The 27432-nt window shown below is 41.9% G+C and overlaps 1 protein-coding gene across 1 annotated transcript in view; it reads left to right on the forward strand.

Annotated features, from left to right (window-relative positions):
- epha8 (eph receptor A8) overlaps nucleotides 1-27432 on the forward strand; it is a 136013-nt gene that overhangs the window by 85544 nt on the left and 23037 nt on the right. Inside the window, 5 exon segments of the mRNA XM_039798535.1 lie at nucleotides 17345-17429; nucleotides 17431-17486; nucleotides 19404-19826; nucleotides 25019-25143; nucleotides 26615-26777. Coding sequence (XP_039654469.1) covers nucleotides 17345-17429; nucleotides 17431-17486; nucleotides 19404-19826; nucleotides 25019-25143; nucleotides 26615-26777 — 852 coding nt within the window.

Raw genomic sequence — 27432 nt, forward strand, 5'->3', positions numbered from 1 at the left:
AAACTGAGACTATAGAAATATTGAAAGTTCATGCTGTGTAATTTGTCATTTCTCATTGAAAACCAGAGAAGGCGCTCTGATGCAGACTGGTAAGATGTCAGTTAAATATATCTAAGTGGCTCTCATTTCTGAGACAACTAATAAGTCATAGGTTTTATCTTGAAAAATACTACACTTTATTTTTGCTTGTTTAAATTCGCCCAAATTAAAGCTGATAACCCAGTACATTGGCAGGCTTTTTGTCAGATGCTTCTACTGGGCATCCCGGGCCAGAATGACCTGCTACGGGGCCACGGGAACAAAATTGAGCTGTGGGTGTAACAGGTGTGATCTTGCATTGTGTTATGGAGAGACACCACAGGCCAGTATTCCCAGTTGAGTGGTGTTGTTCTGGTAACAGACAAACAGTGGTGTCACTGGACTGTTCTTGAACATACATCCACGGCAACGATGGCACTAGACCTATGGAAACCCTCGTTACCACACACAACACACACAGCTTAGTAGATGGCTAATGGACCTTTTCCACCTTTTTCAGGTAGCAGCATAGCCTACCTGCCGCTGTTCTTAGAACAGGAATGAATATGTAAATCAGCAATTGCACTTTCCTCCTCTAGGTACATACAATATACATCAATACAATGAACAAAAATGAACAATCTATTAAAATAATCTGCACAGTGTTATAAACTAGGAAGAACATAATGTGTCATTCCCTTAAAAACAACCGCTCACATATTTTAAAGGGGCCAGTAACCAAAGTACACAAGTATACACTTCTGGTAAATGGCAAGTGGAAGCATTAAAGTGCCCATATTCTGAAAAAATCACTTTTTCTGGGATTTGGGGTGTTATTTTGTGTCTCTGGTGCTTCCACACACATACACACTTTGAAAAAAAGACATCCATGGTGTTCTGAGTGAGATACGGTTTCTGAATGCGTCCTGCCTTCAGTCTCCTGGTGAGCTGGTCAAAACCTGCACGGCTTTCTACGGCACTAGCCGAAACAAAGGGGACTAGGGGGCTAACCGTTAGCATGCTAGCTCGTTCTTAATGGCAAAACACTGCTACAACACACACAAATTCACCCTAATCTATAAAACAAATTGTATAGAACTACTTCCATGTCCCTGTTCTGCAGGTATTCTACGCAAAGTGGGAAGTGCGCCCTCGTTTAGAAGAAGTCTCCCGGCTAATCCTGCCTTGTACAGGCCGAAATTGGAGAAACAGCTAGCTAGCTCATGTAGTCCTTACCTATCTACTGAGCATGTGCGACTGACAACAAAGATCTTACAGAAGTTGAGATGTATCACTCTGTAGCTAAAACAGAGACCTGAACACGTTTTTTGATAATTAAACCATGTAAACCTATTCTGGTACAACCTCAAATTACAATTATGTGTGGGTCAAACCAACACAGGACTTTCACCCAGGAGACCTGGGCGTGTGTTTCCAATTTGAAAATAAAAGTAAATGGCTATTTATTTATTTTTTTATTTAACAAACGGAGCTACGTCACGTTCAGCGTCACGTGCGTAACCGGAAATGAAGTATTGTGGATTTTATGTTTCTAAACTTAAATAAGTAGTTCTTTTTTTGTCTAAACATAACCAAACTGCGACCGTTTCACAACGTTAAGGACGTGTTTAAAACTGCGACCGTTACATTCAAAGCCGCGACTGTTACGTTCTCTGGTTTAGATGTGAGGACGGGAAACGCTTCTGTGGGTCGTATTAGACGGTAGGAATAAAAACCCTATATCGTCATATGGTTTGAAGGACTTGATGAGGATAAGGCTTGCGATATATTATATTTTTGGGAGCTTTCTGCGTGTATGTTTACACTGTATACAGCGAACGGCAGTCTGAAAGGTCACAGCGTAAACATACACGCAACGTGGCACTTTCTAAAGCCACGTGGCGTGTTACCGCGATGCTACGTGTTACCGCGATGCTACGTGTTACACACGGGTTTTTAGGAAAGCAAGAAAACGGACAAACGGTTGGGATTAGGAAAAGAAAACCAGGTTGGCTTTAGGAAACGCCACACACAGGATTTTCGCCCTTTCATACTACTCGCTACGGCGTCAATACACACGAAATCGTTGACTTACAATGTTCTTGTAAGTCAATGGAGGCCAAATGGTGTTGATAAACAGGCTAAAAATGAGTATGCGTCTTGATAACACGCCAATAATGGCATACCAATTGGCGTGTCATACATACGCCACTTCATGAGATCAGTCTGCTGGCCTATAGGTCACTAGGCATCCACAGATACAGTTAATCCCAAAGGATTCACTGTGCCACAAATGTACAGTATGTGTAACATTAAAACATGATTTATGAAATCATGCCAACAATTATTATTTTAATAGCTTATGCACTAAAAAGGTATGTATAAAGGCTTTAGGCTACCCACACGATATTGTAGGCCCAGTTTAATACGTAACTTTATTTCATACCATATATGTCAGAGGTGTCAAACTCAATTTCCCAGAGGGCCACACTGAAAAAAAAAAAAACACAAAAAAAGCGCTCCGCGTTTTTTTTTTTTACATTTTTTTTTTTTTTTCCAAAAAGTCAAGGATCTTTTACTGGATTATTGTGTGTCTCATATAGCCTTCTCACTTACAGCTTGGTCCACATAAAGCCCCAAAAAAGTAACTTAGACATCAAAGAAAAAAAGCGACATAAACATTGGAAAAAACGCCAGATAAGGCCCCAAAAACGTCGGAAAAAGTGGGACAAACTTCAGAAACAGCGACAAAACATTGAAAAAGCTACAAAAACTAGGCGGGCCAACATTTATTGTGAACCTAAAATTGATATGCGGGCCGGATCAAAATCTGCGAGGCCCTTGAGTTTGACACATGTGATATATGTAGTAGGGGGTACCTGATCAGTCTCACTTTCAGTTAAGGGGTCCTTGGCTTAAAAAAATGTAGAAGACCCCTAGTTTAGAGGACTTGTTGGTCCTCAGAGGACCTTCTATCATCCTGAGGAATTATTATTTGAACACACGCAGACATTCACCCCAAAACGTGAGTTCCAAAGTTGTTCTGTCCACACTTCCCAATCCAAATGTAGACTCCCACCTCGTTGTGTGAGCTGCTTGATAAATCAGAGAGGACTTGTACCTTGTTGTGCACGTTAAGTGTGTGAACTTTGTTTTGTTATTTTATCATTCGGAGACAGATATGTTATGACTGGAGCTGCCTGGCCCGACCGGCTGTGACCGTTATAGCGCAGTGTGACTCCTGCCTCTGTGCAGCTCTCGCACACTTTGTCCTTTTCAAATGTATAAATAATCAAAAAACGGTTGATTCATTTCCCCTCCGATGCATTGCAGCAATTGCTAATGTCGGAAAACTAGAAAAGTTTAGCCTCCCCTTCCCCGCTGCCTCGCCCCATGCCTTTTTCCCTCTCGCTTCCATTTCCGACACACACGCTTCACACTGTCTGATCTCGAGCCGCAGAATGCCTGTCTGTTTTGAGCCGCCCTTCCCCTCGACTCTCTCCCCACTCTCCGTACCCCTCCCCTCGTCCTCCCCTTGTCCTCCCACTCCCTCCATCAGACACAGTTTAATGGTGACAGCCATTCAATCGGATAATTAACATCCGTTTAGCGCTCATTAACCGGGATGTATTTGTCTCGTTTGATTCGTAATTACCAGGCCCTTTTCACAGGAAAACACTTCAGTAATGTTTCCTTTGTGATGGCTTCATTGATGGAATTGATTTGAACACAGCAGGGGGGCCAACAGGGAGACAAGGGGGGGCAGGAATGCATATGGACTGAAGATATTGACGCCATACTTGTCATTTGTCTTAGTCTCTCTCATATAAATGTTCTTCAGGCAGACAGAAATTCAGAAATGGAATAAATTGGTATTATCTGCACCATGAATACAACATATTATGAATAACATATTATAAATAACAACATATAATAAAATAAAAAAACATGATTCACATGTACTGTGCATAGAAAAGTATATTCCAAGTATATTTTTCTGCGACAGCATAAAGATGTGAACGGAATTAATTCTCGAAGCATTAATAACCAAAAGGGATATTTTCACCTCATATTTTTGGTCTATTTTTTTTTGGTTTCTCCTTCGTTGTGCACAAAGAAATTCTTTGTATACAGCCAGTCCAAGCAGTATATTTTAAACCTTTTTGCGTTAAATTTTTTTTGGCCACCTGGGGGCAGCGCAAAACATAAATGCACCATTGACATATAATCACCTTACAGAGTAGATATGGCTTATGCGTTAGCAAACACTTGCACTGTATAATGCCACAAGACACTTTTCCCTGCAAAGGACATCCCCCTCAATAATGACTGCAGATTGCCTGTGCTGAACCTAGTCTATAGCGACAATGTTTCATTTTCGGGATAGTTCAGGTACTGCCGGAAATTCTGCCGGATGTCCATCACCTTCCTCTTTCTTTGTGTTGTCATTTTAAACTCTGGTGGATTTGTGAGGACTATGGTTACCTGCTCCTCAGATCTCTGCAGGGTAAATCCAGACAGCTAGCTAGACTATCTGTCCAATCTGAGTTTTCTGTTGCACGACTAAAACTACTTTTGAACGTCCACATGTTCCACCAAAACAAGTTCCTTCCCGAGGATATCTTGCAGCGGCACCGTGGCTCCGTCAGACACTTAGCGCCGCCCAAGACGATTTTGATTGGTTTAAAGAAATGACAATAAACCAGAGCACGTTTTTCTCCCATCCTGGACTGCTGTGTGGACTAGCCAGACCTTCTTCCGCAGCGCTGTGGAGGAAGGTCTGGCAATTTGAGACTATGTTGACGCCAACACAAACAAGCTAAAGCCATCCATCTATCATTCCTAAAGGACCCTTAACAGCCCCATCCATTCTATCCCCAAGTTCATCGATCACCATGCACCTAGACATACTACACACCGGGACACACTGAGTAAATCAGGCTTACCTCAAATTGGAACTCCACTCCTTCGTTTAAAGTGTACAGTGTGTTTAGGCAGAGCGGCAATCCAGCTGTTAGCATCTGGACTTGCAGTGTAAGAGGAAGGACAACGTGGATGGTAAGTGTCCCATTTCCACAGCTGATCTCGCAGACACGTTCATCCATCACTCCGACAGGTCCAGCGGCTCGTTAGTGGCTTCATGTGCTCCCCAGGGAACCAGCTAAGCAGCCTTTGGCCAACTTTGGAGTTGGTTTTTGGAGTGCGCTCGATTCCTTTACAAGGGCGATGCTGTGCGACGTCTAGGACATTGGGACTGGATATGTTCTTGAAGCACATGAAAAACCTTAAGATCGGCTCTTTTTGACAGATACATGTTAAAGTAAACATTTGTGACATTTGCTGTTCTAAAACATGAAGAAACTGTGGCACAGACTTACATACATACATACATACATACATACATACATACAAATACATACATAGCATAGGCTGCAATGGGGGCGAGGTTTGGGTTAGTGCATTTAGGTGTTCAAGCAGCATGCCAGCCTTTTAGTATGGAAGATTTAAAATGTCTAAATAAAAGCAAATTAAACGAAGAAATACATTAAAATACAATACACATTGTTATATGTATTTTCGGAAACACTTTCTATTAAGGGTACATGAATTATCATGAATTCATGCATATCTTATTTATCAATGTTGAAGATGGACAAGGTCAGCACTTTATTTGAAAGGCCACAAACATGATGGGGTAATGAAATTACAGTCCTTTACTTTTCGTATCTATATGTACGACCGGATCATGAGAACAGCCTCGCCACGACAACAGAAGAGAAGTACAATGTTTTTTTGTTTTTAATAAGGAAATGGGTCAGTGTAACGCTTATCAGTTGAATTTTCTAAGCACAAACGGACATTTGGAAAAAACGAAAAATGGGTTCAAATATCAAATTTTTCTTTTTTTTCCACCTTGACAAATTAAAAAGTCGGATCTTTAAACTGTTTTTCCAGGATCAGAAATTGAGAAAATTACAAAATTGCATCTGAGCTCCAATTATTCAATACTGCCATGGTATTCTCTTCCTCTACTTTGCGTAATATGCAGGTCATTAACTGCATATGGACCAAAAAAACAACAAACTGATAGACTCTGTGGTCAGAGGTGCAACTGATGGTTTCGAGTGGGGGGGGGGTGGGGCTTAGCTAGGGGGAACGAGGGAGAGAATACCATGGCAATATTGAATAATTGGAGCCCAGACGCAATTTTGTAATTTTCTAAATTTCTGATCCTCTGAATAAAAAAAGAAAATTGGAAAAACAGTTTAAAGATCCAATGTTTTTATTTGTCAAGGCGAAAAAAAAATGAAAAATTGCATATTGGAACCCATTTTTCTGTTTTTCCAAATGTCTGTTTGTGCTTAGAAAATTGAACTGATAAGCGTCACGCTGACCGAAATGCATTCATTGTTTTATAATTTTGTGTTGTATTTTTATTGTAGATTTCTAGATTTACTTAAATGTATCCTTGAAGCAGAGGCTGAGAGCCAGCACTGGGCACTGAATCTGAGCTTTCAGCAGCCAACCCAGGTTGCACTTAAGACCCCCGCTCCTCCCTGTCTCCTCACGCGTGGGACGATGATGTGCTTTTTCCAGCTCCCCCTCCTTTCCATTGTATTTATTTACCCACTTATACAGGGAATAAATCAAGGTCAGCACACAATGCCGCACACGGCAATTAAGATGCATTGTAATGCAAATTCCCCTGTAGCGAGTGCACTTTATTGACAGGTACTGACACGCCGGGCAACGCGCAAACAGCCACACACGAACACACACACGTGCAAACACACACATATGCCAACTTACAAATTCTGTAAACAGTTTACTGAAAGGAGTGCGACTGAACAGAGGAGTACGTGTCTCTTCACACCACATCTTCTATTTCTATTTCATGTCTCTGGTCTGAAAAGTTCTCTGCTCATCAGTATTATTAAAGGTGAAGTAGGTAAGCCTTATAAAACTAACTTTCTGTCATATTTGATCTTCCCAATCCTACCTACAGCACCTTTAAAAATGTTGTGCAGTAAAAATTAAAGGTCTACCCTGTAAATTATTTATAGTCTTTTCTTTTCATGCTATATTTCTCCACTCAGAGGTAAATATTGTACATATTCCTCCACTACATTAATCTGACAGCTTTAGTTACTTTACAAATTGAGATTTTTGCACATAAAACACATGTTGTCAAATATTGTTATATTAGAAATTAAAGTACCCAACAATATAATGGCCTCCTAGTACAGCTGACATAATTAGCTGTACAAACCAACCAGTTCTCACTCCCAACTCGTAAAATACGCACGCTTGGTCAGTGGTCCTCAGATACGACGCAAAAACCACCCTTTAGTGTGTGTAGAACGGATCAGGCAGAGCAGCAGCTTCGCGGTGCTTTAAGATGACGTAGTAACGATAGCGAGTAGTATGAAAGCCCGAAATTCCGTGTAAGGAGGCTGGTTGGGGTGGTGGATGGGTCAAACAATAAGGACTTTCAGGTTTGTGTCCCGTTCTTGTCCTGTGTTTTTGGCATTAATGAAGGGCTGTAGTTGGTGCCGACTCGTCCTCGTTGGCAATTTCTTGGATTGACTTACATAAGACCGGCCGCTGCTTGGTTTTATAAAGTTATTCACAATATTTCCCTTTTTCGCCATGGCTTGGGCTTTGACTTTCCCGCTTGCTTGTCGCTGTTTGTAGTTAGTAAATCTACGGTAATCTACTGCTTTCAATCAGAGCGAGAATGCGACACATAGATCCGTCCTTTATCAAATACACTGCAGTCTACAGTCCTTTTTAAAAATGAAAAAAAAAACATGATTGATCATGGTTTTAATAGAACAAAATATATGAAAATCACTGTAGCGTATTTTAACACAATTCAAATTGTGCAGAGGGAATTATTTCCATCGGTCATTCTGACCGGGGACCCTTTTTACCGGACAACGGAAACTCAGGTTGGATTGTCCATATTACATCGCAGACGCCACACCTCACAAAGCCTGCTGTGGATGACCTAATAAAATCTTTGCTATCGGATTAGACGAATAAGTAAATACTCGTGACTTTAATTATGTCACTTTATCTTACCCTATGTCACTTTATGTAACCCTAACCCTAACCCTTTTTTTGGGGGGGAAAACGGGGAATTATGTCTGTAGCATGTTCCCCGGGTCTTATGTTGCCCGAGCGGGGAACATAGGACCCGGGGAACATAGGGATGACCCCTCCCCTACAATGTCTCGCTCCACTTATAACTCCCTTAGGACCGTGCGTTCCTGACAGTCTTTCACCCTGCGCTTGTCTTTTTTTTTTTTAACAAAGGATGGGCAAAAATTGTGCCTGGAGCTCCACATTTTTAATTATAATAGCCTACAGGTATGTGTGGCTGTGATGATTTTGTTTTGTATTAGCACTAATAAAGTTTATATTTAAAAGGTGTCTGAATAACCCTATAACGGATGGGCCAGACACAAAACAAACCATTAATTATTTAATTAATTAATTCATACCCTTACTTGCTCAACTTTGTTTTAAATAAGCTATCTACTGAAAAATATTATTTTTCCATGAAAATCCCTGCCATGCTGGGCTGACACGCCGAGCAAATCCGAGCCAAGCCAATATATATATATATATATATATATACATATCTATATATATATATATATATATATATATATATAGATATGCGGTTTAGGCGTGTTAGTTTAAATGGAGATTAGTTCTTCTACTGGAGCACTTGTGTGCACAGGGATCGCTTTTGGCCCAAAACTCCGCTTGAAAACCAAAATGTAGCAATGTAAATGTAGCCTGAAATACATACAAAATCACTAAATGCAAATTTTGCATTACTAACTAAACCCTATGTTAGTGTGCAGTTACCGTGCTGTGGGTGAGACTGAACAAAGCATTGTGATAGTCCAAGCTGTTAATATAAACTTTACAAGGCTTTGGCTCAGTTTGTGCTAGAAGAAAAGCACGCACTTCCTGTTTTGCGCTGGAAAGCAATCCGTCCGATTCCCTGTCAAATCTGACTTGATGGCACACAGAAGTCAAATGCCAAGCCGAGCCTGCCGATCCTGCTCATCCGTGGTTTTAATTTGACTAAGATCTCCAACAATGATGTGATTAATTGACATTAAATACTACAAACATAGCTTTTAAGTACATGATGTGAAAGATAAAGGGGAAATCAGGAGACATTCAAAATGACATTAGTCTAAAGCTTGGCTTCTTGCAGTTGTTGGTCTCTTTACTCATCTTCAGATACAGATTCTGTCACGCACACCAGAGAATGGACCCACAAATGCACTACTCAGGTGAGTAAAATACAATGGTTTTATTAGCAAGCTAATAAAAACTCACAAGTAACAGTGTACCCCGTGCAACCTGAACATACAGACGATCTCGCACAGGAGCAAAGAAAAGACTGAACTTAAAGACATAAGACAGGGGAGAGAATGGGACACAGGGGCAACACATGAGGTAATCAGGTAATCCCACAGGAGTGGAAAGTAGAAGACAGGAAGTTAAACAAGACAACACATGGGGGAACAGAGAGACTACAAAAATAAAACAGGAAATGGAAAACTAACAGAAAACATGAAACAAACTAAACACAGAAACTTGACACAGGGACGAGACGTGACAGATTCAGAATACTTTAATAATCCCCATTATTTACAGCCTATCCCATCCTTGTAAATAAATAAATACATAACTAACAACAACAACAATCAAAACATCAACATGAACAACAAGTATAACTCATCTTTTATATAATACTTGTTGTACATGCCCTTATTGCGCTCTGGGTCGGAGAGAAACATATTTTCTATTGCTCTGTATGTTTGGCATATATTGCAGAATTGACAATAAAGTTGACTTGACTTAAACCCATTGACCTGTGAAACCACATATGAAGATAAAAAAGATAAGCAATGTATATATATATATATATATATATATATATATATATATATATATATATATATATATATATATATATATATAAAAAGATAACGCTAACCCTAACCCAGATAAGATAAGTAATATGTGCTCAATGGTGTTTTAAGCCCCCAACGTCTCCTTCCAGGCAGTGCTGCGACTGTTGACTTCAAGGCACCTAACCCTAACCATAACCCTCACCATAACCATTGCCTAATCCTAGTGCCTTCCAGGCAGCGCAGCTTGGAAGAAGACGTTGGGGGCTTAAAACACAGATAAACGTAATATGTACAATACAGTAATACATTCTAAATAGTGCAAATGTCAGGCAAAACCAAACCGTATAGAAAACTAAAGATGTATTGTTGTATTGTAGGTTGTATTTAGTAGCCTGATAGCTGAAGGAATAAAATCATTTGTTTTCCCTGCAGGCACATAATAGCGCCGGCCTGATGGCATGACTAAAAATTTAAAATAAAGTGCATGGTCAGGTTGAGTTAATATTTTTTCAGCTTTCTGAATCGGGGACAGCCCATTTCTCCGACGCTCCATTGTTCCGACCTCTCAATAACCCCAAAAATTCCCTTTGGTCCTACAGCCCACTAGTCCGACGTCCCGCTGGTGGCGAAATTACGAATCCCACCATGGCCACGCCAAGACCCGCCCTACGAAGCAGCTCGATTGTTTGGGGTTAGGCATTTGACCTCGAGTGGTTAATGTTAGGATAGCCGATTGGTCAGGGGACAGGACCTGTGCCAATGGGGTTACGTTACCTTGCGTAAGCATGGACGCGTGGCCAATGAATGCTATGGAAGGGCGGGTCTTGGCGTGGCCATAGTGGGAGTCGTAATACGTCGGACTAGTGTGCTGTGGGACCAAAGGGAATTTATCGGGTTATTGAGAGGTCAGAACAATGGAGCGTCTGAGAATTAACGTGGCGCCTCGTTTCTTCCAAATAGAGCTGAGCTCTGTCTGGACTCCATTTATCTTGGAGCAGACATTAATGTTCTTCAGACTTTTTGTCCTTCACAGACAACCCATTAAACCAGCACACAAATGAAAAGGTTAAAAGACTCTCGATAAAGGTTTGACAGAAGTTACATAAGAGTTTTCTTGCAGACAGTGAAAGAGTTTAGCTCCCTTTGCAAATGAATTCTCTGCTGTCCCCGCGTGACTGTACAGTCAAACGCTGTTCCCAGATATTTGTATTCTTGTACGATTTGTACATCATCATGCATGATGTTCGCTTCCCGTTCGACACTGCATTTTCTGAAGTCAATTATCCATCAAATTTTTCAATTTTCGCCACATTTTAGAAGTAGGTTTGCAAATTTCTCATTGCACCATTTGACAAATGGAGGTAGAGCAGCACTGGTGGCTTCTTCTGATGATGATGCGGAGACATTTTCATTCTTACAGTACCTAAAGATCTTTGTCTATCCAGAGTACCAAATGAGCAGCACATCAGAAGTGAAGTGAAAGGTTATCACAGCTGGTCCTGACACAGACCGCCTTCTCTCTGTCTTTGAATATTCACCTGAGTGCTGATAAATTCATGTTGCGTGTGGTTACTGTGGATGCATCACACACACTGTGTGTATGTTTGTGTGTGCTTTGCATTTTCATAACCTTTGGCGTGTGTGTGTGTGTGTGTGTGTGTGTGTGTGTGTAATACTCCCGGTAAATCTGTCAGAGACTTCAAAGCGCTCGCCGCCTCTCTTCTTGATGAACGAGCTGTTCCGATGTTTATCGTGACCTGCTTTTCAACTCAGGGGCTTCACAGAAAACATCAAGGGATGGAGGGATTAACGGGATAAAAAGGAGGAAGAGGAAACAGTCTGGGATGAATATTGCAATAAAAATAGTTTCTGGCTCCTGTGGGGGACGTGACAGTGAAGGAGAAGGAGAAGAGCACCATGTCCCCCAGTCTATTTATCTATAGCAGGGGTCTTCAGCGGTTTTTAGGCCAGGGAACCCTTGACTGCTGAAAGAGAGACCGAGAAGGGACCCCTTACTGGCTATATTGTATATAATTGAGTTGCATATTAAACTGGGCCGAATGGATGAAAATTACAGTTTTTTTCGATTGCTAAACGACTGGAGCCACATGTGCAAAACTTTAACTGTTTTGGTGTGCATACATTTTCGTATGATATCATATGGACCCATTCGTGAGAATGCGTTGGTGTATTGCATTTTAGATAAAGGTAATTCTCGTTTTTTTTCACAGTTTTAAATGCCACAGCTTCAACCCATTGGAAATGTAATGCAAATCAATTAAAGGCTCATTATCCTAGTACTTAACGTCACTCAAAGATTAGGACATTCATGCTAATTTTACACTAGGTTTGTAATAGCAGATAAAAGCTGGAATGTGGTACTGTAGAAAGCTAGATAAAATACTAAATATAATCTAGCATTATGAAAAGGGCCATTTAAAAAATGTCCTCCGGACATGTAAAAATAAATGTGCATTAAATATTTTTCCACAGTGTGTTTTTTATCAACAATTTTCAGTGAAGTAGTGAGAAAATTCCTTCTCCCTTATTATTAGGATTAATATTGTTAGGAGTTACTTAAACATTGTAATTTCCCCTTGCAGGATTAATAAAGAATGCTTTATTAGTATGGCCTTGACCAACTGTCACTTTGCTCGTTTGAAAGCCATGATGTCTCTCTCCCACGGGTGGGCCAAATTCTCTGGGTGGGCAAAGCAGAGAAAGGGGAGGTAACCTTTCCCCTTATGACCTCATAAGGAGAAGATTCCAGATCGGCCCATCTGAGCTTTCATTTTCTCAAAGGCAGAGCAGGATACCCAGGGCTCGGTTTACACCTATCACCATTTCTAGCCACTGGGGGACCATAGGCAGGCTGGGGGAACTCATATTAATGTTAAAAAAACCTCATAAAGTGACATTTTCATGTAATGGGACTTTTAAAGGAGATCTATGATATACTGTTTTCAGTTTCTTACTAGTATTTTGTGCTTCTACTAGAACATGTTTACGTGCTTTAAAGGTGCCCTGCCACACGTATTTCATTACTTTGTGGTAATGTCTGAAGTTCTACCATGGACTCTGCAACATTTTTTGTTTTTTTTGGTTACCTTGTTTCAAGCCATTCTAGCGTGGTATAGAAAGCCTGCAGGAAGAGTCAGATCGATTTCTGCCAGTTCTCATTAATATTCAACGAGCTAAGCTGCTTGACTCTAATTGGCTAACAGCTAGCCAATGAGAGCCTGGCTGTCAGAATCCTTTACCCAGCCCAACTGGGCGAGCTCATGAATAGTAATGAGCTCAGACGACACCACATCAGACTGACCAGCTTTGGTAATTGGCCTGATTTCTCTGCTTATTTCTTTTCAGTGGCTAGAGCTGACAGAGGAGGTAGCAGTTCATTTTCACATTCACCACATAACACAAACACATATGGATCTGACATATTTAAAAAAATACCAGTAAAAACGTTTTTGTTTGGCAGGGCACCTTTAATGTTCAAAACACAAGAAAAAGGAGGTTTGACCACAGGAAGTCAGGAGGGGTGCGATACAAAAGAGGTGCCAAAACATTTGGGATGTTTTAGTTTAAGTCTTAAATAATTAAAGATTGTTCTCAGAGGTATTCAACTGGCCTAGACAACCAAAAGTGGGATACTCTTAGTTGAAAGAGAGACCAAGTAGGGACTCTGTCAGTACCCGATCCGTTCCACCAGCACGATCCGTTCTGCGCATGTGCAAGATGACACGTATGCCATGACGTATGCGCAGATGATAATACTGTTTTACGACCTGCCCAAGCTGTTGCACGCTAGCCTGCACCGGGATAGCTAACAGCTAATTCGGCTAACCGCTAGCCGACAGCCTTCAGTCTAAAATAACGCATGCGCAGAACGGATCGTGCAGGCAGAACGGACAGCTAGATTCAGTCTAAAATAACGTTAAGTCAAACCTAATGGGAGAAGCAGCTACAGCTACATTAAGACTTTACAGTAATAACAATAAAGACAAGTGTTGAGTGATTGTATTTTAAATGAGCACAAGTAGAGCTGACGTAACAGCTGCTATATATGTTAACGTTTATTTTCAAGTTTTATTTTGAGGGTCTTTTAAAGTTTACATGCTGTCTCAGCTAGCGGTTAGCCGAATTAGCTGTTAGCTAAACTAACGTTAGCTTAACTGTGGAGGCTAACAGCAGACCGCTACAATCAGCTAGCAGTTAGCCAAATTAACGTTAGCTTCCTGGTGGAGGCTAATGGCAGACCGCTATAATCTCCTAGCGGTCCGCTGAATTAGCTATTAGCTAAACTAACGTTAGCTGGAGGCTAGCGTGGGAACAGATTGGGTAGTGTCGTAAATCCTCGTACCACAGCGCATGCGTGAACATCTTGCGCATGCACAGAACAGATCGTGCAGGTGGAACGGATCGGGTACTGACACCCTCCTTACTGCACATTTTCTATTCATGCCCCCAACTCGTCATAGCTGGAGGCATGGCTTGGGGCGGAGTAGCCGTGGGGGAAAACAATCCTTTCCCCCTGACAGGAAAAACATAGCGTTAACCCATACACAGTAAAATAAATGGACACATAATAGACTTCGACAGAGACCAGTGAAGGATATTAGAAGTCTCTTTCCCGGTGCTGGCTGAGCGTTACTGAGCAGCCTCCAACTGAGCTTGAAGACGTAGATGTGACGTGAGCAACCTGTCTGAAAGTGTGAAGTCTTCTGGTAGCTGTGCCGAGAGAAATCTCAATCATTCCCAATCTTACAGAGACGGAGAGCATGAGTAGGAGCTGTCCATGAGCGTAGGAGCAAAATGTTGCTGAATATTTTGTTCCGATGCTTTCATGGACTCTCTATGGCACATGTCTCAAACTCAAGGCCTGCGGGCTAAATCCGGCCCCTTGCAGATTTAGATCTGGCCCGTATATCAATTTTGGTTCACAATACATTTTGGCCCTCCTAGTTTTGCGCCAAACCAAAAACACAGGAAAGAGTTTTTTAAACTGCAGTTACCTGACATTCAAAGCAGAATACGGCAGATTTGCCGACTCTGAGACTCAGAAATTCCCCCAGAAGCAGAGAGAGAGTTTTCATATTCAGGCTGTGAAACAGGTTGTTGTTAAAAAAAGGTATCATTGTTTTTCTTGATTTGCTAAATTCTATGATGTCTAAGGAACTCTTTTGATTACTTTTGCAGGGCTTCAAAAAGTGTACAAAAATGTCAGAAAAAGCAACAAATTTACACAAAGGTGACAAATGTCTGAGAAAGCCACAAAAAAGTCGCAACAAAAACAAAATAAAATGAGGTAAAAAGCTACCAAAATGTTTTTAAAAAGTGACACGCATTAACAAAAGCACATCAATAAACTTCCCATGTCTGGCCCTCGGTGTGATTCTCTTTTACCAGGTGGCCCTCTGGGAAAATGAGTTTGTCACCCCTGCTCTATGAGCTTCTCCCTTGACTGTATGCCTCCACGTCCCCCCGGTTGCCTGCGAGCTTCTCCTGTACTATACGGTAATTTCTCTACTGTGCGACAGTAAGTCTCGTGGTTATGACACAATCGTTAGCCTATTTTTATAAAAACGTCTGCTACGGAGCCATAACGTGAGCTACAAGGTAATGGAGCCTTTTATACATTGTCGTGTTTCTTTAGAAATAAACAACGGACAAATAGAGTCTTTAAACTCTTCAGATGTAAAGTTATTCGCTGTCAAAGTGGCGCCAAAATGAATGGGAGTCAATGGGATGCTAACGGGAGGTGATGGCTTGTTAGCATCAGAGTCTTCCCATAGGAGGTACACTTTCCGGATGCTCGCTTAGCCCCTTGTGCTAACCCAGTATGGACTACTCAAAACTACTACTTACTTGTCTTTATGCAACGGAAACAAAAATCAAAGTCATAGCACCTTTTTGTATTTTTTAAACGTGTCACTTTTCTTATAGTACAGGATGTTTTCTATTTTGGATTTTGCCTCAGTTTGTACAGAAGACTAGATTATTCAGTTTTTTCTTTCCCCTCGATAGCATCTAATAAAAGCAGACCTACTGAAACCTGAAAAAGACATTCATGTTTGTTTTATTCATTTTAATTTTAGAGTTGAAGAATGCAGTGTTTGGATCCATCCACATTTTTTTTTTCTCTCTTTTCCATTTCTATTTCAATTTCAAATGTCTGTCAAATCTTAATCATGCATAATGTGGGATGACTTCTCACTGCCACAGGCCCCAGGGTACCTCTGGTCCCTTACAACCGGTGGTGGGAAGCCAGTGGGGGGTCAGGGTGGATAGGGCAGCAACTTTCAAGATAATGTGAACCTTCACACTTCATGAAAACAAATTCTTCATGAGGGTAGTAATAACTACAGCGTTTAATGTTTAATGAACAATTAGGTGGAAATAAAATAGCTGCGAAAAACTATCAAATTAAACACCATAATGCAGGATATCATTACAAATCTAGTCGCATGGTTGAATTGTACATCCGTGTGTGTGTGTGTGTGTGTGTGTGTGTGTGTGTGTGTGTGTGTGTGTTTTTTTTGTGTGTGTTACTTATCAGGTTCAAGCATGGGAAGTGTTCATTTCTTTTCAAAAGCTTCTAAAACTGTCTCAATCAGTAATCCAGAAGACATTTTAACTATTCGCTTCGTTATAATTTCACTCACAATTTATTAATTTATGGTTCTTTCAGTACCTTTGACTTCTAAGCACCTACTATGGCCTTCTAAAAACTTAACAAGGAAAGGTTAGGGAAAACCGTGCATCTGTAAACTAACACTCAGCATTCTGGGGCGAAAGATAAATTACACCGCGGGGAAGCGCAAACACGAGCACGCCGGCGTCTGCTGCTGCTTTCTGAGTGTATGTGAGGTTTACCCCTGCCCCATTTACCATAGCAGAAGCCTATTAACCGCCTGGAAAGAGAATATATTTATCAGAGCCCCTTCCATTATTAATCAGTGCTGAGTTAAAAGTGAATATGTATCAGAGGAGCTGAGGTTGAAACACGGTCTGGATTCTGAGGGTCTCACTGGGACTATCAACAGTGCAGAGACTTTTTCAGCCCAAATTTGAGCAGAAAGAAGTATGACTTTCATCTCCCCTGCTCCACGGTCTCCACGGTTACAAGCCTGTAATTACACATAGATTTGGAGGGGGGGAAGGTGGGAGGGGGTTTGTCCTAAAATTAATGCTTAGGAGCAGATGACACAGTTTTGAAGCAGCGTTGATATGCACAGCTTGCTTTCGGAGTGAAATTCATGCCTATCTGGCTGCACTATCTCAATTTTTATCATGGCCTGAGTAATTATGGGAGTGCAGAGCCCCTTTCTGCAAGCTCTCTATTTACTCTATGTATTCTCTCTCTCTCGCTCTCTCTCTAGCCTGTGAAGTGGGTTTCTATAAGCCGGTGGCAGGCGATGGCTTGTGCGGTAAATGTCCCCAACACAGCCACTCGGAGACCAGAACCCCCCTGCCCTTATCCATTATCCCTGTACAAACATTCAACACTCCCTCTCCAGTTCCGTATCCAGTTCAAGGCCATCTATAACCTCGCTCCCCCATATTTGTCTGATCTCCTCCAGCGTCCCACTCCCTCCCACTCCCTGAGATCCTCTTCCTCCATACACCTGTCTGTCCTCTCCGCCCGTCTCACCACCACGGGGAGCAGAGCATTCAGCCGCTCTGCTCCCCATCTCATCATGGCATTCATTACCACCCCAACTCAGAAACATTGATTCACTCCCACATTTCAAATTGCAACTCAAAACACATCTGTTTAAAACTGCCTATTCCACTTGATGTCAATTACTCTGCCTCTTTCTGTTGTTGTTATTGTTGTTGTATTCTTTATTTTTTGCTGTTTTTAAATGTCTTATGTATCCCTGTACGGTGTCCTTGAGTGCTGAGAAAGGCGCCTTTAAATGAAATGTATTATTATTATTATTATTGCACACACCTACAATGTGCTGAACATTTCTCTGCCTCAAAAATCTAATTGCCTTTGTTAGACAGTGATTGTTGGAGCTATTCATTGTTTTGTTATATTTCATAGTTAAGTGTTTAGTGTATAGTATGTAGTGGTTTGTTTGAATTATACAGCTGCATATGTTTGATTATATCATTAGTATCTTTATTTTGGTTACTTTAAGTATCTGTTAGTGCTTTTATTCTATATGGATAAGCAGCGATGTAGAAGGTACATTCTCACTCCCATCGTGTCAAAAAGCGGCGCTTGGTCAGGTGCCTTTGGCGTTTGTTATTGAAGTGAAAAGTCTCCTTTAGCGTCATATTTACGTAGACGTGCTTGGTCGGGACTTGTGGCGTCACTTTTTGATGCCACAACCAACCTTTTGGTCTTATACCGTACCTACGGTCTCTACTCCCTCCATTTCGTCAGTTACATTCGCGGTCGAAAATAAGCTTTCCGCGTGCCATTAAATGGTGTTAGTGGGTCTTGCCTGTTCGCTGAGAGCCACTGACCAAGTATATGACGAGTTGGGAGTGAGAACGGGTTGAGCAGGTAGACACTGGGAAGGGCTAATATAGATATATATATATATTTTTTTACCAGAGCCAAGATTGTTCCTTTCTTGAAATGTTTGCTTCCCAAAAAACTGGAAATAAACGCCATTTTTAGATTAGATCAGATTTCCTTTATTGTCACTCTTCATGTATTTCAACACGGTCTCACGGCAGTTTGTGAAATTGTCATGTTATTTTTAATCTATTGATTCGTGTATAGGGCACGTTCCTCTCGTTTTTTTTTCGTGGTAGTCAGCACAAAATGGGAAGCATCAAGAACGGGAAAGGAAACGTCACACACGGGAGGCGGACGCGGTCTCTGGGGGACGCCGCGGCCTCTCGGGCAAATTAATCGTCACACACAGGATGCAGGACTTTCTCCTGGGTGAAAGTCCTGTGTTGTTTGACCCATCCATCCACCCCCCCCGGCCAACCTCCCTGCGCGGATTTTTCGGCTTTTCATACTACTCGCTACCGTAGTCGTGATGTGATCACGAAAGAAATACATAGTGAAATACATTAGTTTAAAATTCGTGCTCACCAGCACGATAAAAATGACATAAACTTCAATCAATCAATAAATAGATGGTCATAAATCGTGACCATTTCACGAACTGCCGTGAGACTGGGGTTGTGTATTTGCATGTAAAACAAAAACTATAAGTTGTTCCTCAAAGTGCCAGTGATGAAGAACAGACGCAGAAACACTCTGCACTGTTAGGAGGAGCCGCTGCAAGCATAGGTTTCGACCGCCATGTACCCCTAAGCAGCCACTTTGGATGATTTGCTCCCCTCTTCACAGCCTTCTGCATATTTCCCTGGACAATGAATGTTTCTATAACCTGTGTAAGATCCACTCCTTCGGTGCCTCAGTGGACAAATCCAAACCTGAGAATGAACTCCATCTCTTTTCTCCAGGCCCTCCATCTGCTCCAGTAAACGTCATCTCCTCGGTCAACGGGACGTCTGTGAATTTAGAGTGGGATCGCCCTCTGGATACTGGCGGTCGCAGCGACCTGAAGTACAGCGTGCTGTGTCAGAAATGCTCAGGGGAAGGAGGGCCCTGTGAGGACTGCTCATCCTCCCCGGGAGGCCCTGGCGGAGGGAAGGCGGGCGGAGGAGGGGCGAGTCTCGGGGTCGGAGGCATGGTGGAGCGTCTGGGCAACGCGGCAGTTCGATTCGTTCCACGCCAGACTGGGTTGACGGAGCCGTGGGTGACTGTGCTCAACCTGGTGGCTCACACCAACTACTCCTTCCGTCTCCTGGCCATGAACGCAGTGACACACCTGAGCAACGAGCCGTCACCGTACGCCTTGGTCAACATCACAACGAACCAGGCAGGTAGGGTTCAAAACAATGATATACAATTTCTCATTAAGAAGGTTTTGGTGCAGGGCATTTACTGTACAGGCTGTTATGGAACTTAACTTAATGTGCATCCTGACTGTCCCCGGTTCTGCTTTTGAATGATAATGTACAGCAGGGGTGTCAAACTCATTTTCCCAGAGGGCCACACTGGAAAAAGAGAATCACACCGAGGGCCGGACATGGAGAGTTTATTCACGTGCTTTTGTTACTGCGTGTCACTTTTTACAAACATTTTGGTAGCTTTTTACCTCATTTTTGTTGTTTTAGTTCCGACTTTTTTGTGGCTTTCTCAGACATTTGTCACATTTTTGTAAATTTGTTGCTTTTTCCGACATTTTTGTATGCTTTTTGTCACATTTGTGTTGACATGAAGCCCTACAAAAGTCATCAAAAGAGTTCCTTAGCCATCATAGAATTTAGCAAATCAAGAAAAACAATGATACCTTTTTTTTAAACAACACAGCCTGAATATAAAAACTCTCTCTCTGCTTCTTCTGGGGGAATTTCTAAGTCTCAGAGTCGGCAAATCTGCCATAATTCTGCTTTGAATGTCAGGTAACTCCAGTTTAAAAAACACTTTCCTGTGTTTTGGGTTTAGCGCACAACTAGGAGGGCCAAAATGTATTTATTGTGAACCCAAATTGATATACGGGCCGGATCTAAATCTGTAACGGGCTGGATTTGGCCCGCGGGCCTTGAGTTTGACACATGTGATGTACAGGATGTATGTGTCACAATCAGTAAGGCAGGTTTGGACCCAAGTGCAGAACACATAGGAGCAGGAAGCAGATGGAGTTCAAATGATTTAATTAATAAAATAAACTTATAGCTCTAAGTCTGCAAACAGGCAGAGAACTTCCAAACACATAAAACATGGAGAAACGAATCACTGGAAAAAGCACACGAAGAGAGACGACACCGTGACACTAGACAAAGGGAGCACAAAGACTAAATACACAAGTTAATGAGGGTTGTAACGAGAGACAGGTGACATCAGGGCCGATGAACAGCTGGAACACATCAGGGAGGGGCAGATAATCACAAAGGCGGGAAAACACACAAGGCAGGAAGTCAAACAAGACATGGCACACGGGAAATGGCACTTCAAAATAAAACAGGAAACTAACAAAAACCTAAGATCAAGACAACGAGGACTGCTAATACAAAGGCAGGCTGTGGAGAGTAGACACAGAACAGGTGTACAAGGGAAGACATCAGGGCAGGGCTACAAGAACACGTAATGTACACACAAGCACAGAAAACTCAAAAAACAATGAATGAAACAAGGAATAGAAACCCCAAACACCAAATCCTCCAGAAACAAAAGCAATACAGTCTTAAATAAAGTTAAATTTACAACTAAAAGTCCGAAGCCCTCTGGCCTCAGAACAAGACCGTGACCAAACAGGACATAGCACCAAAAGAATTAACGAAAATCCCACTTTTCATGCAGTGAAAGCCTTACAGGTTCTTAAAAGTTCAGGTTATGGGAACTCTAGGTTACGGGTGCTTGGTTCCTGTTGAGGAGAAATGCCTGAAGTCTTAAGACAGGGCACAGGTTGTAGTAAAATAAGTGTTCACTCTGCTGGGAATCCAGGATGGCTCAGATGGCTCAAGTTCATACTATTTAACTGTGTCGTCCTGGGTTTACTCACTGTCAATTACCAAAAGAAGAGAAATGGCACAAAAACATAAAAAACGAAATAAAAATAAACTTAGCCCTCTGTGGCTCAGTTGCAGCTATATCATTTTGCGTTTGAGTCCAGCCTTGGCCCTTCATCTCATGTCTTTCTCTTATTCTCTTGCTGTCTCTCTCTTACTGTCAAATTTAGCAAAAGTGCCAAAATAACAATCTTTGGAAGAAATGTGCTGTCTCAACGACATTTTGTGCTGATAATGAAAAACAGGTTGTGGCACACGCACTTTGTTTCCATAAGGACTAGTTGGAATAGCTGCTACTGTCAGCAAACATTTCTTAAGTCCAACTCTGACACTTCTTCTGCACTCCATACAGACTCTACAAGTCAAGTCAGTTTATTTATAGAGCACATTTAAAACCAACCTAGGCTGAACAAAGTGCTGTACAAAGTTAGGTTATAGAAACAAAGGAAGACAATAAAAATATAGACACAATGAAGATCATACAAACAACACACTTCTATACAAATGTCCCTAAACTAAATCATACGCCAAAGAATAAAAATGTGTTTTAAGACGAGACTTAAAGTGATGGTTCGGAGTAATTTCACCCTAGGGTCCTTTGCACCATGACCTCGAGCCAAACTCCTCCCCAGAAGCTTTTTTCACCTGGGTCGAACATTGGGAGCGTTAGCGTGAGTAGCGTTAGCCGCTGAATAGCTTAGCGCAGGGGCTAATGGATCCGAGGTGTCTCTTAACATTACCCCACTAATAATGCCCGAAATGATACCAAACGTCTACAGTAGTACAAATAGGTTATGCACTCATAAAACGATGGATTGTAAAATTTGTAAGTACACCAGAAGTTTATGTAAATAACACTTGCCTGCTGGCTTCTGCCCTCTGCTGCTGCTGCTGCTGCTGTTACTACCGGGCAGTAAGAGTGCTTAGGGACATCTACAAATTACAACACCGAAAAGAGATGGAACAAAAATATTTATTAATTTAATGATTAAATAAGGTAATGTCTCCAAACTTACCTCAATTATAAATTGTCTCCTGCTAGTTATTCTACAGCACTTACTTTAAAAATAAGTTAAATTAAAAATATTTTTGTTGCATCTCTTTTCGGTGTTGTAATTTATAGATGTCCCTAAGCACTCGTCTTCACAGCAGCAACAGCAGAGAGCAGAAGCCAGCAGCGGAGAGGTGTTATTTACATAACCTTCTGGTGTACTTACAAACTTTACAATCCATCGTTTTTATGAGTGCATAACCTATATACACTACTATGGGCAGCTTCATTTCGGGCATCATTAGCAATTAGTGGGGTAATGTTAAGACACTTGATCCAATAGCTGCTGCTGTCGCTGTTCAGCGACTATCTGTAACTCTCCAATGTTAGACCCAGGTGAAAAAAGCTTCTGGGGGGGTGTTTGGCTCAAGGTCATGGTGCAAAGGACCCTAGGGTGAAATTACTCCGAACCATCACTTTAAAGATCTCGGCAGTAGAGGAGGACCTAATATGAATGGCAGGTTTGTTCCAGAGTCTCGGGGCCACAACGGAGAAGGCACGCTCACCCTTTGTTTTCATCCGAGACTGTTCAATAGCTAAAAGGAACTGATTAGACCATCTTAGGTTCCTGGAGGAGTGATGTAGGGTAAGGAGATCAGTAATATATAAAGGGGCCAATCCATGTAATGCCATAAAAACAAGTAACATTACCTTAAAATCGATTCTATATTTGACCAGTAACCAGTGAAGAGAAGCCAATATCAGGGAGATATGATCACTCCTTCTGGTACGAGTCAACAATCTAGCTGCCGCATCCTGGACAAGCTGAAGGCGTGATAAAGATGATTGGGGCAAATCCCAGAATACGAGGAATTGCAGTAGTCCATACAATACGAAATAATAGCAAGAATAACAGTCTCCAAGTCAGACAGAGGAAGGATTGGCAATGCAAGACTAAAGCACTCCCAATGTAGCCTGCCATTAAAGACTCACCTATATTTTACCTGAAGAGTATAGTAGAAAAGATGGAAGTTCATTGAGACCAGTGAATAAAGTTGAACATGTTGGACAGACAAGAGATCAATGTGCTTATGGTTAGTCTAGCCTTGCATTGCCAGACCTTCCTCCACAGCGCTGTGGAGGAGGGTCTGGCTAGTCCATACAGCATTCCGGGATGGGAGAAAAACATGCTCTGGTTTATTGGCATTTCTTTAAACCAATCACAATCGACTTGGTGTGCTAAGTGTTAGACGGAGCCACGTGCCACTGCAAAATAGTGTATAATGTTTTAGTCATGCAACAGAGAACTCAGATTGGACAGATAGTCTAGCTAGCTGTCTGGATTTACCCTGCAGAGATCTGAGGAGCAGGTAACCATAGTCCTCATGAATTGAACAGAATTTGAAATTCAACACAAAGAAAGGTAATGGACATTCGTCCGAAACGAGGGACATCCAGCGGAATTTCCGATGGCACCGGAGCAATCCTGGAAATGGAAAGTCGTGGATTAGACTATGGTTAGCCCCATCTGTGCGTGTCGTTCATTGCGCCGTGATTTGGTCACATAGGGTTCCCAAAGTAAACCACAGGTGAAAAATCAAAACCCGCCTCACAGTCCCCTTTTGTCAGCTAAACTTAACTATAAAGACCCTATACAGTACAGGCCAAATGTTTGGACACACCTCATTCAATGTGTTTCTTTATTTTCATGACTATTTACATTGTAGATTCTCACTGAAGGCATCAAAACTATGAATGAACACATATGGAATTATGTACTTAACAAAAAAGTGTGAAATAACTGAAAACATGTCTTATATTTTAGATTCTTCAAAGTAGCCACCCTTTGCTTTTTATGATAACTCTGCAAACCCTTGGTGTTCTCTCAATGAGCTTCATGAGGTAGTCACCTGAAATGGTTTTACCTTCACAGGTGTGCTTTGTCAGGGTTAATTAGTGGAATTTTGTTCCTTATTAAAAAAAAAGCAAAGGGTGGCTACTTTGAAGAATCTAAAATATAAGACATGTTTTCAGTTATTTCACACTTTTTTGTTAAGTACATAATTCCATATGTGTTCATTCATAGTTTTGATGCCTTCAGTGAGAATCTACAATGTAAATAGTCATGAAAATAAAAAGGAAACTCATTGAATGAGAAGGTGTGTCCAAACTTTTGGCCTGTACTGTACCTAACTGTCATGTGACCAGTCGTCACGTGTCCGGCCAGCGGGCATGGTGTAATTCCATAGGATATCATATGAATTGTTGTGCATATCTTTTCATACAATATCATACAAACCCGTTCATGACAATGCACTGAATCATTTATTTCTGAAGACTTGTTGGGACTGATCCCACATGATCTGTCTGAATGATCTGCCTGAATGTATTTCATGAAATGCTGCCGTTCCTGTGTAAACAGAAGTTACCTGCAGGGTAATCTCATTACCTTATTATAGAGTATGTGATGGTCACATCTTGAGCTGACAAATCTCTCCTGTTTCTTGTGCAGCCCCCTCGGAAGTGTTAGCGATCCGCCAGGAGAACACCAGTCAGAACAGCGTGACTCTGCTGTGGCATGAACCCGGCCAGCCCAACGGAGTAATCCTGGAGTACGACATCAAATACTACGAGAAGGTGCTCTACTACCACTCAGGCACTTAAAAAAAAAAACACCAAACACCAATACTGTAGTCATTTGTTTTAGGGCTGTGTCACTATATCCTGCTAATTTTCCATAGACAGCTAACATGAGCCTGCTCAGGCAGTTTATGAGAGGAAAAGAAGTGACAGTCTCTGCTATACCTGGAGAACATGAGCTCATTGTCTTCAGTGGGCTAAACTGAGCCAAGGTATTGTGAATGCAGAGGAGTGGTTGGATGGACTCTCGATAACTTAATCCAAGAAAAAGATCCTGCTGGCAGCTCAGCTAATTGAAAGGAAATGGGGGTCGAAAGAGAGAGAGGAACAAGGAGGATGAGACGGTGTGGATTCCAACTTAACGAAAGTGACAGTGACAGCGAGCGGCTGGCGGCTGCACAAGCCTCGCAACGAGCTAATTGCTGTGAGTGTGTGAGTGTACATGCAGTGTGTGTGTGTGTGTGTGTGTGATGATAGGAATCAGCTAATTGCAGAGGGAGCAGCCTGGAAACAGACAGTCTCATAGCCAAACAAGCAGGATGGTGTGGGGAGGGATGAAGGATTAGCTCGTCTCTCGCACTGGTGTCTTAATCTGGCCTCGCTCAGGGGGGCGAGACGCCTGCGGGGGATTTCAAGTGGACAAGTCAGCAATGTGCTTTCTTAAGGTTTCTATACGACTGTGAACTATGTGTCACAGCGAGTGGGTGTGCTTTTGCTGAGGATGATAATGAAGACAAAAAAAAAAGCTCTTATTTTCTGCACCTCGCACTTTTTCATAATTAGGCTCTTATCCTTTCCAAGGAAAACATGAATGATTCACTTATTGTGCTGTTTGGCTGCACTTTGCTCCTCTTATTATCGTTGAACTCATTTTACCTCCACACTTATGAAGCTTCTCTGAAGTAAGTTTGCAAGGATGCTGCAGCAAGCAGAAGAAACAAGGTGAGGATAGCAGTGATGATGATGATGATGTCGATTTATCGAGACATCCAAAGAGTGAATACGATCCTTCAAAACAACAATTGCATCCTCTTTTTAATGAATATGTGCATTAAAAAAAAAGACTTGACATATCAGATAGGCGTAATAACATTTAGAATTAACATTTGAACAAATGGGGCATGATAAATGAATTATCTAAAGGGAAATATGAAAATAAGAAAAACACTTCTCAAAAAGTGCCTCTCATTATTCTGGCTGATCAAAGATGTCTGAGGTAATTACCGGCCAATTACATTTGACTGGCAGACAAGGTTGTATTCATTAAAGTAACGGCATACAGGATCGGCAGATCCAGCATGATCTGCCTTTTTCTTGCACAATTACGTGTTTTAGAATAATCTATCTGTACGTGTTAATATGGAGCAGCTGAGTCTATGTTTTCATGGGGAAACAATTGAGCTCATAGGCGGACTAACATGCCAATTTCCCCAAACTTAATCTTTAAACGTGGCGGTTTCTGTTACAGGATAATGAAGCGCAGAGTTACTCCACTCTGAAGTCTAGAAACACCAGCGCCCGAGTGTCAGGGCTGAAGCCAGGCACCAAGTACATCTTCCAGGTCCGAGCCAGAACGTCAGCAGGCTGCGGACGCTTCAGCCAGAATGTGGAGATCCAGACTGGGAAAGCAGGTCTGTGTGAGTGTGTGTGTGTGTGTGTGTGTGTGTGTGTGTGTCTCTCTCTGTCTCTGTCTCTCTCTCTGTCTCTCTCTCTCTGTCTCTCTCTCTGTCTCTCTCTCTGTCTCTCTCTCTGTCTCTCTCTCTGTCTCTCCGCGCACCGAGCTCCACCCAGATCTTCTAAGAAGTGTGACGCCGTTATCAATCGAGTATTGATTGGTCAGTAGGCGGGGTTTTTACACCGGTTGATCTCTAATCTCCAACATAACATGCTCCAGCATCATTTTCCACGGCATTTTAACCCGGTAACAAGTGATGCACCTTCGTGATACACAAAACCCTGGGTTGAACCTGAAGTTACCTCGGTAACACCAACTTTTGCTTCGTAGTACAGGCCTCTGGTCTGTAAGAAACAGAGAAACAGTGTCTCACTGAGCTGTTGCTTAAAACCTGCTGCCTGCCCCCAAGCCACAGGGAGCCTTTAGTGGCTGTATGTTGTTTGATACAGTGGAAAAAGTCCAGTAAGAAAACAGTTTGTTGTGTTAAAAGACTCGGCACAGAAAGCTTCTCAAAGCCAGGCCAGACTGCACAGCATGGTCCAGGGCTAACGTGTCACTGAGGCTGATAAACGCCTCAGTCCATCCCTCTGTTCCACTGACTGCGCTTTGTT

The sequence above is a fragment of the Perca fluviatilis genome, chromosome 4, assembly GCF_010015445.1.
Source record: "Perca fluviatilis chromosome 4, GENO_Pfluv_1.0, whole genome shotgun sequence".
Classification (NCBI taxonomy): domain Eukaryota; kingdom Metazoa; phylum Chordata; class Actinopteri; order Perciformes; family Percidae; genus Perca; species Perca fluviatilis.